At 46.2% G+C, this 19675-nt stretch overlaps 1 protein-coding gene across 1 annotated transcript in view; it reads left to right on the top strand.

Moving 5' to 3' along the window:
- The window catches only part of WWTR1 (WW domain containing transcription regulator 1), a 132859-nt gene that overhangs the window by 76132 nt on the left and 37052 nt on the right, over positions 1 to 19675 (top strand). Inside the window, exon 2 of the mRNA XM_060242330.1 lies at positions 2424 to 2560. Within this exon, the coding sequence (XP_060098313.1) occupies positions 2424 to 2560 (137 nt within the window). The remainder of the gene's footprint in view (positions 1 to 2423; positions 2561 to 19675) is intronic.

Here is a 19675-nt window from a genome sequence, read left to right as displayed (position 1 = left end):
AGAGTACTTTAATGGGAAATGAAAGAAAGGAAGAGCATGCACAGGATACAGGAAACACAAATATAACATCATCTAATGCAAATGGAAAAGAACTGGAATTAAGAGAAACTGGAATTGAAGAAAGGAAATGACTCAGATGCTGGGAAGCAGAGTGAGTGAGACACGGAGTGAAAGTATGACCTTGAGCTGCAGAACTGGAAGATTTAGGCTAAAGGTGAAACAAAGATTCCACAGCAAGTGGTATCATCTGTTTCTTCTGTTGTGCTGCTACTGATCCTAGTATTAGTAATATTTATTAAATATGTTCAGAAGTGAAGTGGTTTACGGCAAGCTAACAAATAGTAATTCCTGTCCATAGGCTCACAGTTTTATAAGGGGAAGAGTGTGAAAGAAAACACAGGAGGGGGAACAGGGGTAGAAAGATCACTGCACAGAGAAGGAAGATGTCCACATGCCTTATTTGAAAGCCCAAAGTGAGAGAGATCTATCCAAAAATAAGGCATTCTTAAAGGAAATGGAATAGAAGAAGAAAATTCTAAGTTAATATTAAGCTTATATCCTACCATTCCGCTGTGCAAAATTTGAAGCCCCTCTCCAGCCCAAGAAAGCCAATGGAGGAGACATTTAGTCTGGAAGAAGTTCTTAGTTCAGAAGCTTAGGGTGGAGGAAGTTCCTACAGCCTATGGTAGCATATGTTGTTGTTATCAATAGAAACTTAAAATTATGTAGTTAAGTATAAACCTAAATTCTACAGGATTCAAGCAATGTTCCCTCTAAGCTGCAGAGTTTTGTGAGGAAAAATTCAACTTTGTGAGCTACTGGTATCAAAGTTATGAGCTACTGACATTAAACCAGGGTCCAGGCAAATAGGTGTGAAAAACCTCAGCTTGAGACCCTGGAGAGCCGCTGCCAGTCTGAGAAGACAATACTGACTTTGATGGACCAAGGGTCTGATTCAGTATAAGGCAGCTTCATATGTTCATATATGTTCAAACCTGTGAGCTACTGCATAAATTATTGTGCTCTGGGGTCATCCTTCCTGAGCTAAGACAAAAATGTGTGAGCTGGAGGCTAAAAATCTGTGAGCTAGCTCACGTTAACTCAGCTTGGAGGGAACACTGGATTCAAGTACCCTGTCGTAGCTTGGCAGCTCTGATCTTCTGAGATTCTTCCAAAATGCTGTCCACAAGAAATATGACAAGGTGGAAAAAGCTATGTACTAAGTTGGATGCAGCTGAGAAAGTTTTGTAGCCACACTGAGCCTCTCTGGCAGCCTTATTCAAGACAGTGTTGGTCATAGGTACTGTAGCTGTGGATATCTTGTAAACAACCAGTATTTCTAGTTAACAACATACACAGGCTTGCACCTTGACTTGGGTTGCTCATGTACTCATTATAACTGGAGGTGTGCTCTGCAGAATTATCTGGAAGATATTTGTTCCACTGCTTGTGTACACAAACATGTTTTCAGGCTGTGATGGTACAAGTAACCCGGTAAACCAGGATGTAAGAGGAGAAACAAAACATGGATACCAGCATAATTTGAGGAGAGTAGCAATGCTGGAGATGGTACTGGGTGTGGCTTATGGCTGTAATTTCCTCCCAGTTGTTTTACTGCTAGACTGCCATTTACTCACTTGCAGAGTGTAAAACCCTGTGCTTGGTCCCAACCCCCATCATTGAGAAATTGAGGAGTGGAAGAACAAATGGCTGGAAAATGACTTCCATAGTGATGCTCTAGGTCATTTTCCCATGTCTTCATGGTCTTTACTACAGAGGTTAAGGGGCAATTCCAAGAGTGCCACCCAGAAGTGACATCACATCCTCCCCAAACTTCACCCTGTGTGGGCATTGCTCGCAGAATATCCTGGCATTTGCCAAGGCAGTGTTGGCAGCCATATTCATGGCTGCAAGGGGCATAAGGGAAAGCTTCAGCTCCATGCAGTGCTGCTGGGCTCACCTGCTTCTCATGTCCTGGGTGCAGGTGGTGCCACTTGGGAGGAAAGTAAATTTAAGCAATGGGGGCAGAGTGGCTGCAGCTCTCCTTCTTCCTGTCTGCCAGCATTGTGGGAGGAGATAACGGGCATAGACTATGCCTGTCTAATCCTCAACCCAAGGGAACTTCAGCAAGCCTGGCAGCACCACTTAGGATCAGCATGTTTTCAGCTGCCAGCAGTACTAATGGAGGGGATGCATGTAGGGTAGGCTCACTGCCTCCCTGACAGGTGTCACCTTGTGCCGACAAAATGTTTGGAGCTGGTCCTGGAGAGCAGTCATTTCAGCAGAGACTTACAATTATTGGTGGTGTTGTGACACAAAGCAAAAGTAGGGGGAATGGATCATGTGCACAAATGAATGACCTGAATCCTTTGTGATGGACAAGGTATCTTTAATCCCTGAAATCCCTGTTTTCTGTTTTGCAGCCATATAGAAAAAATCACAACATGGCAAGATCCTCGAAAGACAATGACCCAGCCATTGAATCACATGAGCCATCATCCACCAACCACTTCTGCCCCAGTATCCCAGCGATCCATGGCAATGTCACAACCCAACCTTGGTGAGTCACCAGAAGTTAGGACTGTACTGGGAGAAAAAGGATTCTCATGCTGACAACTGGCAATGGTGGGTTGGATGGGAATTTACAGGCTCTTGTAATTCATGGACAGGAGACCTCTCTCTCCCTTCTGGCCTAAGAGCTCTAGTGGGTAAAAGGGATGATGATAATGGAAGAGCCTCCTTGGATGGCTGTCCATGCCTTCATAGGAAATGTAGTCTTCAGCTTTAGAATTATTAGCATAGTAAATTCAGGTTATTTAATTCAAGAAGCAACTGCTTACTCAAAAGAACAATAGTCATATAATACCTTTTTAATGGGAATCATCCCCATTAAAGAGCAAGCTTTCAAGTTCCTCAGAAGTCTTTCTCAGGGTGGATCAAAATAAAACAAAGCTGGTGGGAGAGATAGTTCAGAGCAATCTCAGAGATACCAAACAAGCATGGTTTAGTAAAGGATCCGCATTATTTTTTAAATGATGCATTTTAAAAAATGCTGTTCATTTAGAGTGCTTGCAGTATTCCTCATGTGGATGACTTCCCAAGACTGCAACAGTACACTTTGGAAGGACTATATCTAACTGGGTTGAAGACATGTTTGACCTATGTACATATATTTCTGTTAAATTAAACAAAAGCCAGTCTTTCCCTTCTGCTTGGCTTCTCCTGACAACTGTCGCCAAATGCAGTGGATATTTGTAGTGTTAAAAAGCGAGGGGTTTGCTTTGTGAGTCACAGGACAGTAGCAGATGTATCATAAGGATGTTCTTTATATATCAGAGGCCAGAGAATGATTTAGTGAGTCATATGAAATGGTAATAATAATGAGCTTGTTTCCTGCAATATCCTAAGGATCGGGTGAGTAATGTGCAAAATTAAATCTCCTCTACCACTTGCTAATCATGACATAGCAGTTCATTCAGAATTTTTTAAAATGAGCTAAACAACAAAAAGTTTAAGCAGCTTCACAAATTTATATGCAGAAATCAAGAGGCCTCCAGTAGAAGGCTATTCCACAGCTACCTGCCAAACACTGTCGAATTTTGGAGCTGATGTGTTTATCTAATACATTTGTATATAACTTTTCCTCATTATAATGGCATGGTACATTGTAATGTGCCATTGAGTTGATCCTAATAAGATATATTACATAGAGATTATGCTCTTCTTTAGCTGGATTTGATTTTCGGATTACCAGAGTTGCAAACAACTTCGTTGTCCAGAAGGCCATTTTAGAGAGTATGAAAGGATACAGCAAAGAAGGCGGTCTTTAAAGTATGCGTGAATGAAGCAGTCTGCGATGTTGTGTACCCAAACAAACAAACAAAATTAAACAGACCAGGAATGTTTAGTATTTTGTGAAAATACACACTTTCTATTTTGAATGAGGGGCATTTGTACAGCAGCATGTGAAAGTATTGCCAGTCTGCAATCCACACAGGCCTCTGGCAGTGCACATGTGCAGTTCCATGGCAGGCATGAGTTTTTAGTTGGAAGGATGCTCAGGTCAGGCACAGTCTTAACTACAACTTGCTGATATTCAAGAAGATCCTGATCTTGATTATTGCTTAAACCAGGAGTGTCGAACTCATTTGTTATGAGGGCTGAATCTGACATAAATGAGACCTTGTTGGGCTGGGCTGTGTGTGTCATAAAATGTAATACCAGGTAGCGGAGATAAAAACTTTATAAAGGATGCAAACACACACAATTAAACTTAATATAAAATGCTTAAAAGATTAGCACTCATGCAATATTTTATTTAACGGTCTGTGATAAGTGAGACCTCTTGCTCTGAATAAAATCTGGAGACAATGTCTGTGCTGTTACAATCTTGAGTATGCTGTTCAGATGTTGTTCAATTGTGTGTCTGTAAGTTGCAAACCTACTTTTGATTTATTGACATTCATTACAGAAATCTCACGGTCAATGTCTTGACCCCAAGACCCAGGGGAAAACATGAAATGGCTGGGCATTGCTAGCATTTGTACATAAGTTGCTTCATGTGCTGGTCAGCCAATGGAGAAAATAGAGGCTTTGCTCTGTAGCTCCTGTCTGATTGAACAAGCCTGGCAAAGCAAACTGTGATACAGAAGTGAAGCAAGAAAGAGAGAAGGAAGGAAATGACAGTGAGTTGCTTATGAGCCTGATAGGAGCCCTCTGGGGGCCTGATCCAGCCCTCAGGCTGCATGTTTGACACCCCTGGCGTCAATGTAACTTTCCTTGTTACATTGCAACCTGGGTCAACATGGCCATCTTGTCTTGTAAAGGTACCATTCCGACAAGGAGCAGAACAGGTTCCCCTTATTCAAGGACATGATCTGTCTATTAGGGATGGTAGTTGAAAGCAATAAGGCAGTGTGCCTGGCAGATGGAACTTTGCCTGTTTGCAAACCATGGCTTGTGCAAGAGAAAGGTAACCAAGCTGGAGAAAGCTCAGCTTGCACACCATGGCTTCAGGAAGCTATAACTTTTAGCTTCATGTCATAATTTTCTTTTCTTTTCTTTTTTAAAAAAGGATCTTAGACAAAGAGGGAATAAAATAAACATGTCCCTTTCCCCGCCCCTGTCCTAGAACAAGTGTTATAAAATAATTGTTGGGTTCACATCAGGTACTTAAGCAAGCAGTTCTTTGAAATCCAGAGCTACAGTGCCAACATCCTTCCAGACATCACAAGTGGAATGGAAACTAGATAGGAAGTCCAACCGCTTTTCTGGCAACAGCTAGTTCAAAACCTTTCACAAAAGCCAGGCAGCCAGGCCTCTGTCGGTTACCCTAGATTTTTTCAGTACTGTATAAATTAACAATGTCTTTTGAAGATGTGCCACGGATAAGGTGGGAGCTTGATTTTCCAGGTCTGTGTCCTGGCCTACACTTTCCATTACTAACACATGTTTGTTTTTTATGCCTTGCCTCTAATGATGAGGTGGAAAATTGGCTCTTCCTGTATGACTTGTTGCGTTTAGTTTATAGGGTCCCTTCTACGTAGGTTTTGAAGGACATACACAACAAACACTCATAATTGGTTTATCATCAGCGCAGTGACTACAGTAGTGCTACATCGTCAATGTGCCTTTAAGCAAAAAGTTCATTGAGATTCGCATTAGTTCTGAAAGAGACATGTTCTGCTTCTTCCATCTTGTTTTGGTGGCTGAGATTTATAGCACATTTTAATGAACCAAACATCTGTAAATTCCCAGTTTAGAATTTTTTTTTAAAAAAAAATTGCCTTGGGGTGTTTGAATGCTGTTATTCCTTTGTGATGTATGTTTGTCTTTAATGAGATTTTGTTAATCCTAGGCTCATGTTTATGGCAAGATTTACTTCTCAAGTGTACTCACGCACAATTAGTATTGATATTGGAATGGTCTTATGCTAGGTCTGAACTGCTCTTCTTTCCTTAAATGGATATATAGAAAGAATAGCCTCTTAGACTAAAGGGGTTTTAGAAATTTATATATATGATATGATAGATTCCTCAATAATAGGGTTGCCAAGTCCAATTCAATAAATATCTGGGGACTTTGGGGGTGGAGCCAGGAGACATTGGGGGGTGGAGCCAAGAGCAAGGTTTGACAAGCATAATTGAACTCCAAAGGGAGTTCGGGCCATCACATTTAAAGGGACCACATACCTTTTAAATGCCTTTCCTCCATTGGAAATAATGGATAGGGGCACCTTCTTTTGGGGCTCATACTTGGAGGGTATTTTGAGGAGAGGCATTGGATGCTATGCTGAAAATTTGGTGCCTCTATCTCAAAAAACAGCCCCCCCGGGGGCCCAGATACCTGCGGATCAATTCTCCATTATACCCTATGGGAATAAGTTTCCATAGGGAAGGAATACCCAGCAGACATTTCCCTCCCCCCCTGCTTTCTGATGACCCTGAAGGAGGGGGAGGGCCTCCAAACCGAAGGATCCCCTGCCCCCACCTGGGGATTGGCAACCCTACTCAATTAAGAGAAAAAAAAGGAAGTAACCTGCCTCTAGGCTTCCCTATCCCCAGGTCCCAGAGGGGGATCCCCTGGTTTTACAGGCTTCCCCCCGCCCCCCACCAGCTGGCCCGTGGGGGAAGCCTCTCCCCCACAGCCACCATGTACCTCTAGATCTCCGGCAGGACCTGCAAACAGGAGTGGTTTTAAAATGTGTGTGTGCCTTTAAATTGGAGCAGGAAGTATTTCATAGGGAAGGGTTAGCAACAGCAGACCTCGTCAGAGTGCAGCCCCTCCGTTTGTTTTGTTTTCGTTTCAGACAAGTGAGTGTGTGTGTAAAAGAGAGCAGCGTAGCCCCTGTACTTTCCAGACCTCCTAGTGGAGGCACCAGAGACAGTTAAGCGTGTGTGTGAATGAGAGAAAGCGGGGGTAGGGGAGGGAACTCTTATTATTCCCTATGGAGACTTATTCTTATAGGAAATAATGGAGAATTGATCCGCGGGTATCTGGGGCTCTGGGAGGGGCTGTTTTATGAGGTAGAGGCACCAAATTTACAGCATAGCATCCAGTACCTCTCCTCAAAATAACCCCCAAGTTTCAAAAAGATTGAACCAGGGGGTCCAATTCTATGAGTCCCCAAAGAAGGTGCCCCTATCCTTCATTATTTCCTATGGAGGGAAGGGATTTAAAAGATGTGTGGTCCCTTTAAATGTGATGGCCAGAACTCCCCTGAGAATTATACTTCTCACACCCTTGCTCCTGGCTCCGCCCCCAAAGTCCCCAGATATTTTTTGAATTGGACTTGGCAACCCTACCTGCCTCTTTGCAAACGGTATTTCTGTATGAAGAAAGGTGTGTATGTGTAGTCTCAAGTAAGCCTCTGTACTCCATCTCTAAAGATCCTAAAGCATCACTAAATTAAAAACTCAAAGATACGTGTTGGTGTGAGGAAAGATGATAGGGGATGCTATGGATCCCTTTGGTTTTGGCCAAAAGAAAGGTGATTACCGCACACCTGGTTCCTTCCTTCTCTTTGGTGATTTTTTTTATTTCTGGCTAGAGAGAACCACCAGGCTCCTTCCTTTGTCTTAATCTGTAGCTTTGTTGCCATACACACTTCCTGCCTCCTTTCCTAGCCTTTGAGTAGGCCTTTATTCATGAATAGGCCTCTCTCTTACTTTTGGCCATCCCATAATCCATAATTGGCAATAGCTGTGGATAGACATGGGCCAAGGGGGTGGTGGTGGGGAGAGGCATGTATGCTGCCTGGAGCTTCAAGGAACAAGTTTATATGACAGATGCTCAGCAGAACAACCTTATATAGGAACAAATCAGCTTGCAGAGCCCTCTACAAACAAGAAAGAAATTCTGAACGGCTTTCAAAAAGTGATCATAGTATCATAGAGTCGGAAGGGGCCATACAGGCCATCTAGTCCAACCCCCTGCTCAGTACAGAACCAGCCTACAGTATCCCTGACAAGTGTTCATCCAGCCACTTCATAAAGATTGCCAGTGAGGGGGAGCTCACAGCTCCCTTGGTAGCTGATTCCATGTTGAACAACTCTTACTGTTTTTTTTATCTAAGATTTATTTACTGTAAACTGGCAACCTCTGTAGTGCCAGCCTAAGTGGCACACAAGTTCATATCTGCTAAGTAGTTGTTGGCTTTTGTTGCTTGGTGGCTTTTTTGTTTGCTTGCAGTATTATGAAGATTACTGTTCATTCAATTATTTCTGTATTTCCCCTCATTACTTTAAAATTTCAGATAGTGCACTTTAACTTTGCCACTGAGTTAAACAGTTGACAGTCTTTGCTCTGTAGTGACTGCAGTCTTGATTCCAGTGAAGATGTTACTCCTTTCTCATGCTTTGGAAAGGCTTTGGCTGTGCTTAACCTTACTCATCCTAGCGTCCATCGTGTTAGTCAAATGTATGCCTATAGTTCTTTTTTAAAGCCACTTTGCTTGATTTCTTTTTTTTTTAAAAAGCCATTCAAAATTGCTGTTGGCAGGAGAAGGGGAAGCGAAGTAGCTTTGTGACTGTTGTAAGGGCTACTTAATCAGCATTCTGAGTTGTGGTGGGCTCAGGTTGTATAGACTTGATCTAGGGTTGTCCTGGAGATCTCGATTATAGAGATCAGTTCCCCTAGGGAAAATGTCAGGTTTGGAAGGTGAGCTCTATGACATTATACCCTGCTGAGGTCCTACCCCAGGTGTTGCCCCAAATCTCCAGGATGTAGGTTTGACCTTGGTTAGAACTTGGATGGGAGATTACCAAGGAAGTCCGTGGTTGCTACATAGCAGCAGGCAATGGCAAACCACCTGTATTAGCCAGTTTGGTGTAATGGTTAAGTGTGTGGACTCTTATCTGGGAGAACCGGGTTTGATTCCCCACTCCTCTACTTGCACCTGCTAGCATGGCCTTGGGCCAGCCATTGCTCTGGCAGAGGTTGTCCATGAAAGGGCAGCTGCTGTGAGAGCTCTCTCCAGCCCCACCCACCTCACAGGGTGTTTGTTGTGGGGGAGGAAGGTAAAAGGAGATTGTGAGCCGCTCTGAGACTCTTCGGAGTAGAGGGCAGGATATAAATCCAATATCTTCTTCTTCTTCTATTAGTTTCTTGCCTTGAAAATCCTATGAAGTCACCATAAGTCAGAACATAAGTAAGAACAAAAACCAGCTCTGTTTACAACTTACCAAAGGACTGCCATCAGAAGTAGTTCTCCTCAGTCTGTATATTAAAAAAGCCATGTTACATCAAGTAGCTTTCTGCACCTCAAAAAACCTTGCTACTGTGGGTGCCCTCCTAATCTCGTCAGGGAAACTGGTGCCACAGCTGAAAACCTTGCTTGAGTTGCAGCTGTTCTAATATATTTAGGGGAAGGGACAACCAAGATAGAGAGCTGAAAAGATTGAAGTTAGTATACCTAGAGTAGATAAGCAGCATGGAACTGAGTGATTCAATAGTAAGGGAAAGTGGATTAAACACAATAGGACTGTGATCACACATGCTAAATAATGCACTTTCAAGGCACTTTCCAACTGGATTTTACTGTGTGAACAGGCAAAATCCAGTTGGAAAGTGCATTGAAAGCAAATTGAAAGTGCATTATTTAGTGTGTGTGATCGCAGCCTAGGATTCTTGGTCATAGAGACATGTAGAACAAAGCAGGAATCAAGTCTCACCTTTAAGACCAACCAATTTTTATTCAGAAAGTAAGCTTTTGGTGCTCTCTTTTCATCAGACGAGGGGATCAGGTATTGTGAGCTGAAATACAAGCAGTCTGGCAAACTAACTGGTCACATGGTCACATAAAACAGTGTGGCTAGGCCATTTGGTCTGGATAGCCATAAAAGGTAATAAAATTCTCTGCAAAATGGTATTTCTGCAAATCTAGGTGAATCACAAAAGGACATTATAACAGTGCGCCTCGCGGTCTCACTGGATCGCTTCTATATGCGGCTTATGGCTACCCCAGCCCCTCTTCCACCTCAGTTCTTCCTTTTGAATTTTTACCTCACGACTATGGAACTCAAGGGGTGGATGTAATATGGATTTCTCACTACTAGTCTCTTCGGGGTTTTTGTTTTGCTTTCAGATGGATATAACCTCAGTTTGTAGGTAGGGGACCACAGCAGCTTTGATAGCTTTCCCAATATACTGGCACCAGAAATTTATTAACATACACACACCGTCTTCAACTGGGGAATGGGAAATATATACATGGGCTATATTGTATATCAAGCAGTTAACAGTTTCTTCGTAGTTCAGGCTTTATAATATCTAGTTCACTTAGGTCTCTCAGGTTTCACAGATCATACAGCTTTCACTCTCCAACACTATTCTGGGTTGGCCTCTTGGGTATAATGTGCCAAGTCCCTTAAGTCGACTGGTATCTCTTCTCCCAGCCCTTCAGACTTCTACACCCACATCTTTCCCTCAACCACCTCTTTAGCTCTTAAGAGAAGTGTCTCTGTGTCTGTGACCTCTCAGGTCTTTTACTGTGACCTCTCAGGTCTTTCACACACAGCCCCGTGGCTGTCTAAATAGAGTGAACAGTGAGCTTTGCTTCTCTCGAAGACTCTCCTCAGCTCCTGTCTCAGCTCCTTCTCAGACCAACTGCTCTCTTCAGCAGTCTCCCCCAGACTCCGTCTGACACTAACTGCCCTTAGCCGTTAGCTGTCAATCACCTCTGAGAGTTCCGAGCACTCTGGTCCCCACCCTCAGATCACCTGACGCAGGCTCTATGTGTCCTTAGTTTTCTTGTTAACCCGTTCATTACCGTCACAGACATGTATATCCAACTTGCAGTCCACCCAATCAACTTACCAACATCAATCTTTACATATTAAACATCATTCTAGTCTGCCATTAGAAAACAAGAATTCTTAAAATGAAAATGGGTTGAGTATATGTAATGAGATAAATAGCCAATATCCCTTGTTTGAGCATGTCAATATAAAACATTATTCTGATACGCTATTATAAAAGAGAAATACATTGGAATACTGTGGATGTATAGCTATACTCACTATACATCCTTTCCATACTCAGAGGAGTCCCTTGGCTTTTAAGATCTGTGTAGAGGAGATAATTTCATTCAGTTCTGCTTTTCTTCATCACAGTTGCAGTGTCAGGAGAAGCTGCACTTGGTAGTCTCCTCTTCTTTGCCACTCTTAATAGTCCAGACCTGGAAACCCCAATACCAACCTCTGGATTTGGATTAAGGGGACCAGAGGCAAAGGAGTGTCATGCTCCTATATACACTTTGTTCCATTTGATTACATTCTGGCTGGCACCCACATGTTATACATGATGTGATGCTACTTTGCCTTTCTTCCTAATTGGCAGAGTGGCAAGAATGTACAAAGCAAAAAGACCTCTCTGGCTTTCTAGCCAAAAAGGAATTCCTCACTGACCTCCCCACTTGGCAGCCTGAGCATCTAGCTTGCCAGGCAGGCTGTAGGCCTTTAGCAATCCTTGCTGTGATGTGATTAATGGCAGGCAGTTGGAAGAGTTCAAGCTGGTTGCCAGGCGAGAAGGGTCAAAGATCAGAGGAATCTGCCACTGCCGAGTGCAGAACTCTCCCTTGGCATTTTAGGCCTACTGCATCTGTTCAGAGGCACTTGGGTAGTTTTCCTCATAAAAATATTTTCTCCTCTGGCTTCATCTGTGCTGCTGCTGTTTACAGCATTTCTTGGGTAAAATTCTCAATAGAAAAGGGGGACCTTAGGCTTGAATCTTGCATACAGATGACTAGGGGGTTCTTTGTAGAAAAAGGTCTAGCAGGAACTCATTTGCATATTAGGCCACACTCCCAGCATTACCATTGTTTCACCCAGGGCTTGTTTGTAGAGAAAGCTCAGCAGGAACTTATTTGCATATTAGGCCACACCCCTGACACATTGCTATGTGTTCTTGCTCAAAAAAACCCTGCAGATGACAGTAGAGGAATTACTTAAGATGCAGCTGTGCGAAAATAGATCCAGTTGACAAAGTCTGTATATTAATTAAGCAAACCACTAAAAAATAAATCATGTTATAGTTTATTGACTAGTTATAGTCTGCCTTTCTGATTGCTAGGTAACGAAATTCAGAACCAGTGAAATAAAACAACATAATAAATAATACAACAAGCAATGCCTTAAACTGAATTGCAGAATTTGAAAACAATGTGCCAAAAATGGTATAACACATACTGTTTAAAATACATTCATTAACATAAAGCAGTAGAAATTTTGGGGAGGCTGGCACCTGGGGATCCCCTGGAATTACAGATAATCTCTAGACTACAGAGATCATCTCCACTGGAGAAAGTGGATGCTTTGGAGGGTGGACCCTATATGGCATTGTACCCCTCTGAGATCCCTGTCCTCTCCAGGCTCCATGCCCAGGAGTTTCCAATATGGATACGGCAGCTCCACCTCCCCATCCTCTACCAGTGGCCAGGAGGGGGACCTCGCAGCCCTACTTATATAGGGGAGTCCTACTGGACTCCCTGTCTAATTCAGCATTTTGTTTCACATGGTGGCCAACCAGATAGAAGGCCTAAAGGAAGGCATGGAGACCAAAGCTGTCTCCTGTTCTTGCCCTCTCCCCCAGCATGGGTCTTCAGAGAGTTACTGCCTCTGAAACAGGGTTGCCAACTCTGGGTTGAGAAATTCCTGGAGATTTTGGGAGTAGAATCTGGAGAGAATGGGGTTTGAAGGAAAGGAGGGACTTCTGATGGGCATAATGCTATACAGTCCACCCTGCAAAGTGGCCATTTTCTCCTGGGGCACTGATCCTGGCAGATCTCCAGGCCCTACCTGAAAGTTTCTGAACATGAAGATTCTATTTAGTCATCATGGCTTTTGATGAATCATTGATTTGTATAAATTTCTATTAAAACTGGCTACACTAGTGACCCATCACTTCATCCTTTGGCAGTAAGTTCCACAGCTGATTACTTCTTGAATGTTTGTTTATTTCATTTCATTTATTTATATCCTATCTTTCTGCTCATGCCCTGTGGATTGAGTCATCATGAATTGGTTGTGACTCAGCAGCACTTTCTTTTTCTCTACTTTTTTTCCAAGTGTCTTACATTGCTCTCTTCCCCTCTGTCTTATACTCACAACAAGCTTGTGAGGTAGGTTAGGCCAAGAGTGTGTGACTGGCCCAAGATCACCAGCGAGCTTCCATGTCAGAGAGGGGATTCAAACCTGGTTCTCCCAGATCCTAGTCTAATAGTCTAACCCAGGTTAGCCAAACTGTGGCTCTTTCACGCATATCATGTGACTCTTGAAGCCCCCACCACTCCATTGGCTGGCTTGGAGAAGGCATTTGTCTCTTTAAATCACTTCTTCAAGCCAAGCCAGCCAGAGGCTTGGAAAATGCATTTAAAGTTAAAGTTGATTTCATTCCACCTTTCTCTCCCCATCTTCCTTCCTGTTTTGCGGCTCTCAAACATCTGATGTTCATGTCTTGTGGCTCTCAAACATCTAGCATTTATTTTATATGGCTTTATATTAAAGAGGCTTGGCCACCCCTGGTCTAACCCTACACCACAGTGGCTGTCTCCAAGCAGTCCGAATACCTGTTTGCCTTGGGCAAGTCTTTTGGCCCTTGGGGCAGGGAGGTATACCAGAAGTCATTGAGCCCCTTTCAGTGCACTGGTTTTAACTGTTAAAATACATTGGTCCAGGCCCATAGCTACGGTGGGGCCCGGGGGGCACAGCCCCTCCACCCAACCCCCACTTCCACCTGTGTGGCCACTCCTTTCCCCACTGCTCTCCCTGCGGCACCATTTTTGCCGCCGTCACCACTCTCCCCGAGCTCTTCCCACCCCGTTCCTGCCTCCCCTGCTCTCCCCACCGCCCCGGTTTTGCTGCTGCCACTCTCTCCAGACTCTTCCCTGCCTCCCAAGCTCTCCCCACAGCCCCATTTTTGTCGTTGCTGCTCTCCCCAGGCTCTTCCCTGCCTCCTCCACAGCCCCGTTTTCACTGCTGCTGCTCTCCCCAGACTCTTCCCTGCCTCCCCCACTCTCCCTGCAGTCCTGTTTTCACCACCATCGTTCTCCCTGGGCTCTTCCCTGCCTCCCCTGCTCTCCCCACAGCCCCATTTTTGCCACCATTGCTCCCCCCAAGCTCTTCCCTGCCTCTCCCGCAGCCCCATTTTTTGCTGCCGCCACTCTCCCCAGGCTCTTCCCTGCCTCCCCCACTCTCCCTGCAACCCCGTTTTCACTGCTGCCTCTCTCCTCGGGCTCTTCCCTGCCTCTTCCACTCTCCCTGCAGCCTCGTTTTCGCCGCCACCACTCTTTCCAGACTCTTCTCTACCTCCCTAGCTCTCCCCGCAGCCCCGTTTTCGCTGCCGCTGCTCTCTCCAGGCTCTTCCCTGCCTCTCCCACTCTCCTTGCACTGCCCACAGCCCCATTTTCCCCACCGCTGCTCTCCCTGGGCTCTTCCCTGCCTCCCAAGCTCTCCCTGCAGCCCTGTTTTCGCTGCCGCTGCTCTTCCCGGAAAGAAGTGACCAAGACTCCACGGCCGCCCCCATCCAAAATTTTATGTCCTGGATCCCCCCCCCAAAAAAAAAAATTCTGGCTAAGGGGCTGCATTGGTCTTTAATAGGTTGAAAGCTACATAGACTATATTGGCAACTGCACTATCACTTTCACGAATAATTTGTGAACTGACATATTGGGGTAATGGAACTGGCCCCCAGCGATTACATATGCTGACATTTTCCACCTATTGTGAAAACAGTATCAGGAAACCCTGATGAATAAAACAGTGCCAATCTGTGTAATACCGGGTTGGACCATATTTTCCATATCCTGCCATGATATATTTTATAGGGGATATGACCTTTGTCCTGTGTCCAGGCTGGATGCATTAATCATATGGAACTCGCAGAGATAAAGAGAACTAATTTATGTTAAAGCTGGTTTTTACCAGAACCTATTTAATTGAAATAAGACAGGGAACTTGTAATTTCCCCCTTCCTACACACACACACACAAGGGTGCACACACCCTGACTTGTCTATATCTGTGCTCCACCTGTACTGTGAAAAGTTCTTCCTGTTTCAAGCTGTGTTTGATTACTGGATATCCTGAAATGATCTGACAGGTGCCAGATGGGATTAGGATGACAAATAAATTCAGAAGCTGGCAAAGAACATATCATTTATAGGAGAACTGAAACTTCTTCTGCCCACTTTATTTAAGCAGGCATGGTTCTTTTTACCCAATTTTAATGGGATTGGGGAGGGGGTGGGTGGAATATTGCTCATGAGAGGAGGATCAGTTTCAAAGGACTGCGCTGAGGATACAGGGGAGTAGCCCATTTTAGTCTTGAGCGTAATATAAATATGATATGTAAATACTCCTCCTTACCAGTCTTATTTGCACCAGCACTGTCAGCAAGGACCTTTTGGCACTAACATGCAGATTGGGATAATATAACTAGGCCAACACTGAGGGTGGGGGAGGGAAGGCAGCATGATCTCAGAAGCTAAGCAGACTCGGTACTTGGATGAGAGACCACCATGGAAGATTGTGCAGAGAAAGGCAATGGCAAACCATCTCTGCTTCTCATTTGCCTTGGAAGCCTCTTGCTGGGGGTCACCTGACAGGGTTGCCAGCTTCCAGGTGATGGCTGGAGATCTCTGGCTATTACAACTGACCTCCAGGTGACAGAGATCACTTGGAGAACATGGCTGCTTTGAATAGTGGACTCTATGACAGTATACCTCCATTGAAGGCTCTTCCCCAAAGCCATCCCTTCCTGGTCTACACCCCCAAAACCTCCAGGTGTTTCCCTCCTCAGAGCTGGCAACTCTAGGTTACCATAAGTTGTTTGTGACTTGATAGCACATACCTACATAATACTTAGGGTAGGAAGTTACGATTTCTATGTGGAGTGAAAGCAGCTTTTGGGGGGGAGGAATAATTAGGGTTGCCAACTCTGGGTTGGGTAATTCCTGGAGATTTGAGGGTAGGGCCTGGGGAGGAACCTCATCAGGTTCTAATGCCATGTAGCCCATCCCCAAAACCAGTCATTTTCTCCAAGATAATTCATATTTGTTGGCTAAAGATAAGTTGTAATTCCATGAGATCTCCAGGCCCTGCCTGGAGGTTGACAACTTTGGGAATAATGGCTAAAGCAGCCTTGATTAATTGTAAAGAGTTTGGGAACAGGTTTTTCCTCAGTTCCTCAGGGGTTAAAGCTGTCCCCTTGTAGCTTGGCTCTTATGTTTGGTCCTTCTGGAGCTGTGAGCTTCACGGGTTATCTTGAACCATTCATGATCTTCTTCGTGGTCTCTGTGCATCACACTCATGGGAGAAGGCGCCGGCGCCGATCACGATCGGTAACTTCAAAGCTGCGGATTTCCGCGCCCCCATCCCGGTGCGCACGCGCAGACACTCCCCTTCCCTGCGCATGCCCACCAGGACAGGAGCGGACATCCCGCCAGTTCTCTTCTGACCGCCGCTGGGATCAGTCGATCTTCGCATCGGTCGGTGGATTTCTTCTTTGCTAGTTGGATTTCCTACTAGAACTGACTTACATCTATCCGTGAGTGGGGAGGAATCGGCGTTTGTTATTTTTCCTATCTCTAGTTCCCTTTCCCCTTTTTCCCCCCTTAGCCTTTCCCCCCCCCTCACCCCTGCGCCTTCCGCACATGGAAAAGCGCTGGGGATTTTTCAAAAGGTGCAGGACGTGTGGCAGCAAAATCGGCCCTCCGGACGGCCACACCCTGTGCCTACTCTGCCTAGGAGAAGCGCATAAACCGGACTCTTGCCTACACTGCGCAAAATTCTCCAGGCAAACGAGGAAAAACCGAGCAGCCCGCCTCGCGGCAGCATTGATGGAGCAAGTACTGGCTCCTCGCGAAATGGCGGCGGCGTCTGAAAGCGCGCCAAAGTCCTCGGTGTCGACGGTCGATGTCGACAACCCCTCCGACGCCGATCGCCCCCTGAAAAGAGCGGGCTCGGCCGCGAGGTCGGATGCCTCCACACCAGCCAAGAGACCTAAGGAGGCCAAAGGGGATTCTTCGGAACCGAAGAAGATGAAGAGGGCGGACAAGCAGAAGCATGTCAAATCCGCTTCCCGCTCCTCCCCGAAGTCCCCGCAGGACCCGAGGGCGCTACTCGTGCCGCCGATAAAACTGCTCGCATCTCTGCGCCGCCAGCAGAGCCCACCTAGACTGCAATCGATGTCGACGCAGATCGCGATCTCGTCGGACTCCGACCGGGATCTCGACCCAGCTCAGCGTTCGGTGAGAGGGGAGAGCCCTCTGGATCTCCTCCAGGCCGATAAGAGCAGCTCTCAAGACCGCAGTGAAAGATCCAGGCGGGATCGATCTCGGAGCCCTTACAGAGTCTCCCCCCTGGTTTTGAGGCGCGAATCGGTGCCGACAGGTCGTTCGAACAGTTCGCATCGGGATAGGTCCTGGAGCCCTCGACATCGACGGGACTTTAGAGTGTCGAGAGACAGATCCCCAGAAGACCCATCCCCTAGGAGATGTCAGGACTCCCCGGGACCAAGAGCGCCACCCCCGCTGTCTTGGGATTAGCGTCAATGGCAGTACCTATATGGATCCTGCCCGATGCCTTCGATGTTTCCTTGGTTCCCCCCCAGACAACCTGACTGGGACCAACGCTCGGAGGCATCACACAGGTCGAGAACATCCTATCGACCACAGAAACGGACCCCGTCGGCATCGGTATCGAAGCCCCCGGTGGAAGACCCTCCCAAGACAAAGTCACCCAAACCCCTTGCCAAGGAGACCGCACCATCAGACCCGCATCGGGACCGACCATCGCGTCCGTCTGCACAGTCTGAATCTCCCGGGACATCGCCGAGGTCGTCAGGAGACTCGGTATCGGGGGACCCTGATCCTTCTTCCCCGGAAGAAAGCCCTCCTTCAAACAAGGTCGGCGAGGACCAACCCATTTCTCCCTCGGAGGACTTAAAATCCTATGGGGACCTGGTCAAAAGAATGGCCCAATCCCTATCCCTCTCTACGATCCAGCCACAGCCCGTCATCACAGACACTGTGTTTGATATCGTGCAAAGGGATACATCATCGGCGGTTGCCCTTCCAATGACTACGGTGCTACTTCATACTGCCAAAACTTCGTGGGACAAGCCTGCGTCGACACCGATATCGTCGCGCAGGCTTGACCACATGTACTGTGTACAGGAGTCTACAGCTGACTTTTTATTTAACCATCCGAAGCCGAACTCTGTAGTTGTGGCATCATCGTCTAAGGCTCGGAAGACCCATGCTTCCCCCCCGGATAAGGAGGGAAAGAAACTTGACGGTCTGGGCCGATGGATCTATTCGGCGGGAGCTCTGGCCCTGAAGGTTGCCAACTACGCCGCTTGTATGGGGCGATACCAATACGCCCTATGGGACCAAATCTCCACACTACTGCCTGGTCTCCCGGAACAAACAAAAACCGCCATCAGGAAGATCCAGGCTGAAGGCATGACTGTGGCTAAGCAACAGCTTAACTCTGCCAGGCATGCCGGCGACATTGGGGCAAAAACCCTTACTTCAGCTGTCACGCTAAGAAGACATTCTTGGCTTAGATCCACAGCTCTGCAGGCTGATACCCAAGCTTATGTTGAGGATTTACCGTTTGATGGGAAAGGGCTGTTCAGTGCCAATACTGATACAGTCCTGCAGGAAATGGATAAAAGCATCCGCACATCCAGAAACCTAGGGGTACCAGCTTCGTCCAGGCAACAAGGCAAACGCTCCTGGTCGCGATCTTGGACCAAGAAACCCTTTCCCAAGCAGTCAGCCGAACAACAGTGGAGGCCTAAGTCCACGGCCCCTTTCTCCAAACCACAATATGGCAACAAGTCCAAGTACTCCCCAACTTCCTCTCAGTCGTCTCGTCAGAAGGGAAACAGGCAGCCTAAGCAGGGCCTTTGACTGTGTTCCCCCATGTTTCCCCCGCCTTTGCTCTTCTTCGGACCGCACCCGGCTCTGGCCTTTTTACAACTCATGGGCAGCAATAACTTCGGACCAGTGGGTACTATCAATAGTCCGGCTGGGCTATCAAATAGAATTCCAACAGGAACCGAAGGTTCCAACATTCGTTTACACCACTCCGTCACCAACGCTTCAAGAAGAAGTGACTGCCCTTCTTCAGAAAGAGGCCATAGAAAGGGTCCCGTCGGACCAATTGAGACTGGGGTTCTACTCCCGGTATTTTGCGGTTCCAAAAAGAGACGGCGGCCTCCGTCCCATCATGGACCTGAGGGGCCTCAATTTGTACATTCCACACCAGAAGTTTCGAATGACGTTGCTACCCAACATACTTCCGTTGTTGAATCCCGGGGATTGGATGGCAACCCTAGACCTGCAGGATGCTTATTTTCATGTAAGCATCCATTCATCCCACAGGAAATTCCTCCGGTTCGCCATCGGGACTATGTACTACCAATACAGGGCCTTGCCGTTCGGGTTATCAACAGCCCCCAGGGTGTTTACGAAAATCATGGTAGTGGTAGCGGCTCATCTCAGACTACAGGGTGTAGCGGTATATCCGTACATCGACGACTGGCTTCTGGTGGCCGAGTCGGAGGCCAGGCTCCTCCAGCACATTGCAGTAACTCTATCCCTTCTAGAAGAGTTGGGACTGAAGGTGAATACAAAAAAGTCCTGTCTTCAGCCCTCCCAGAGGGTACAATTT

This window comes from Heteronotia binoei, chromosome 6, assembly GCF_032191835.1.
Source record: "Heteronotia binoei isolate CCM8104 ecotype False Entrance Well chromosome 6, APGP_CSIRO_Hbin_v1, whole genome shotgun sequence".
Classification (NCBI taxonomy): Eukaryota; Metazoa; Chordata; class Lepidosauria; order Squamata; family Gekkonidae; genus Heteronotia; species Heteronotia binoei.
Note: the sequence above shows the minus strand (reverse complement) of the source record. Positions and strands in the feature narration are given on the sequence as shown.